The 1,759-nt window shown below is 51.8% G+C and overlaps 1 protein-coding gene across 2 annotated transcripts in view; it reads right to left on the bottom strand.

The window, feature by feature from the left end:
- Positions 1–1,734, bottom strand: part of LOC103460683 (calpain-A-like) — an 8,309-nt gene extending 6,575 nt beyond the window's left edge. For both annotated transcript variants that reach the window (XM_017303442.1, XM_008402965.2), the window contains exons 1-5: positions 1,478–1,734; positions 1,222–1,291; positions 1,035–1,156; positions 518–651; positions 254–431 (exon numbers count right to left, since the gene is read on the bottom strand). In XM_017303442.1, coding sequence (XP_017158931.1) covers positions 254–431; positions 518–651; positions 1,035–1,156; positions 1,222–1,291; positions 1,478–1,714 — 741 coding nt within the window. In that variant the 5' untranslated portion in view covers positions 1,715–1,734. The remainder of the gene's footprint in view (positions 1–253; positions 432–517; positions 652–1,034; positions 1,157–1,221; positions 1,292–1,477) is intronic.
- Positions 1,735–1,759: the final 25 nt, after the last annotated feature.

Genomic DNA, 1,759 nt, shown 5'->3' with positions numbered 1-1,759 from the left:
CTGGTCTCACTCCTGGTCTCACTCCTGGTCTCACTCCTGGTCTCACTCCTGGTCTCACTCCTGGTCTCACTGCTGGTCTTTCAGGACTTTCATCTCAGCAGTGAAATTTCAAATCAATCTGATCATATCTACATATCAGAACAAATGACCCTTCTTCATTTGATAATCAGCTACATTTGCTCTCCAGCATGGCAGCAGCCTTGAAGGAAAGACGGGTCAGTCTCTGCACGGCGTTCCCTGCACAGGTTCTCACCGTTTTTGGGATGGAGCTGCAGCTCATGAACGTCCTGGAGCGTCCAGCTCTGCACAGGAGCTTCCAGAGATTAGGGGAAGGATCTGACAGCTGGATGCACATGTGGACACCGCCGGTGAAATCCCTCATGGCCTCTGCTGGAGTCCCAGACGTCATATCCGCATAGGATCCACAAACCCTGCCGTATTCAGGTAGGAGGTTATGTCTGGTGTCAAACAGTTCCCCATCCTATGTCTGAGAAACAGGCTGCAGGTCTTTACATACTTGGCGTAGGCCTTCTCAATCAAAGCGGGCCAGAACTCACACTCGTCTTTGGAACGGGCAAAGATGGGTTTCCTGCTGACTGTCGGCAGCTTGTCGTCAATCACCACATCCACCCACTTCCCAAACCTCCAGAACTGGAAGCAACATTTAGAGGCAGACGTTTGTCTCGGCGGACAGAGAGGAAGATTCCTCGTCTGCAGAAGATGATTTAGCTTCAAGCTAAATGTTTAGCTGGCCTGCACACTAAATATTACATTTATTTAGCACTAAGCTAAATATTCTAACTAAACATTTAGTTTTTCTCAGACTGAATAACCCACATTATTGCTGAGAATTATTGACTTTCCACCTGATGCCCCATATGAGGCGCTATCGGTTGGTTATTTTATCATCTCAACAGATGTGGAGGCCAGCTGGGCTGCAGACGGACTGCAGCAGATCAGCTGAGAAGGCCTGGAGAAGAAACGGCTGATTCAGGGCAACAGGCTGCCGGAGGACGACACCTGCAGTCGTTTACCCTGAAGTGAAACAGCCCACAGTAGTCCTTCCCCAGGCAGGTCTGGTCCAGAGGAACAATCAGCTTGAAGATCTCTTTGTGGAAGGTCAGCGCTCCGAGAGACGCCAGGAACCAGCAGTTTCCTGAGAAAAGACGGCCGGTGACCGACAGATCGCACGCCTGCAGACACCTGCTTTACCCAACTCACCAACTTGTCCCTGACCGAAGTCGAACCTGGARACGCCATCGAGGATGAAGAACGGATTGGTCACAATGTCCTGAAATAAATGACAAAACACCATTCAGCTGTTCCTAAAGGTTGGAGCAGGAAAGAAACGTAAACTCCAGACAGCCAGCGTTTTCTGAAAAGCCTCCAATGAGGCCGAGTCCAGAGGTCAGTCAGCCTGAGCAGATTCACATTCAGCAGATCCAGTAGATCCAGTAGGAAGATCAGCTGTGCTTACTCTTGGTCTGAGCCACTGCACTTGGGCCAGCTGCGCCGGCTCCAGCTTGCCCTGGCCGATGGAGCGCTGGTCTGGAGGGAACGCCTCGTCTCTGAACAGCTTGTTTTGGGTCAGGAGGATCTGTTTCAGCTGCAGGTAGTCCTGCTGCTGGAACCGATCCGGGTTCTGCGACGTCCCGTAGCCGCGGTCCTTCTGCCGAGCGCTCATGATGTTCTTACACACACCGTGTACAGGCATGGCTGCTGGTTCAGGGCCTGCCAGAGACACCGGCACACACACATC

The sequence above is a fragment of the Poecilia reticulata genome, unplaced genomic scaffold (assembly GCF_000633615.1).
Source record: "Poecilia reticulata strain Guanapo unplaced genomic scaffold, Guppy_female_1.0+MT scaffold_276, whole genome shotgun sequence".
NCBI classification, from domain to species: Eukaryota; Metazoa; Chordata; class Actinopteri; order Cyprinodontiformes; family Poeciliidae; genus Poecilia; species Poecilia reticulata.
This window is presented reverse-complemented; position numbering and strand designations above follow the sequence as displayed.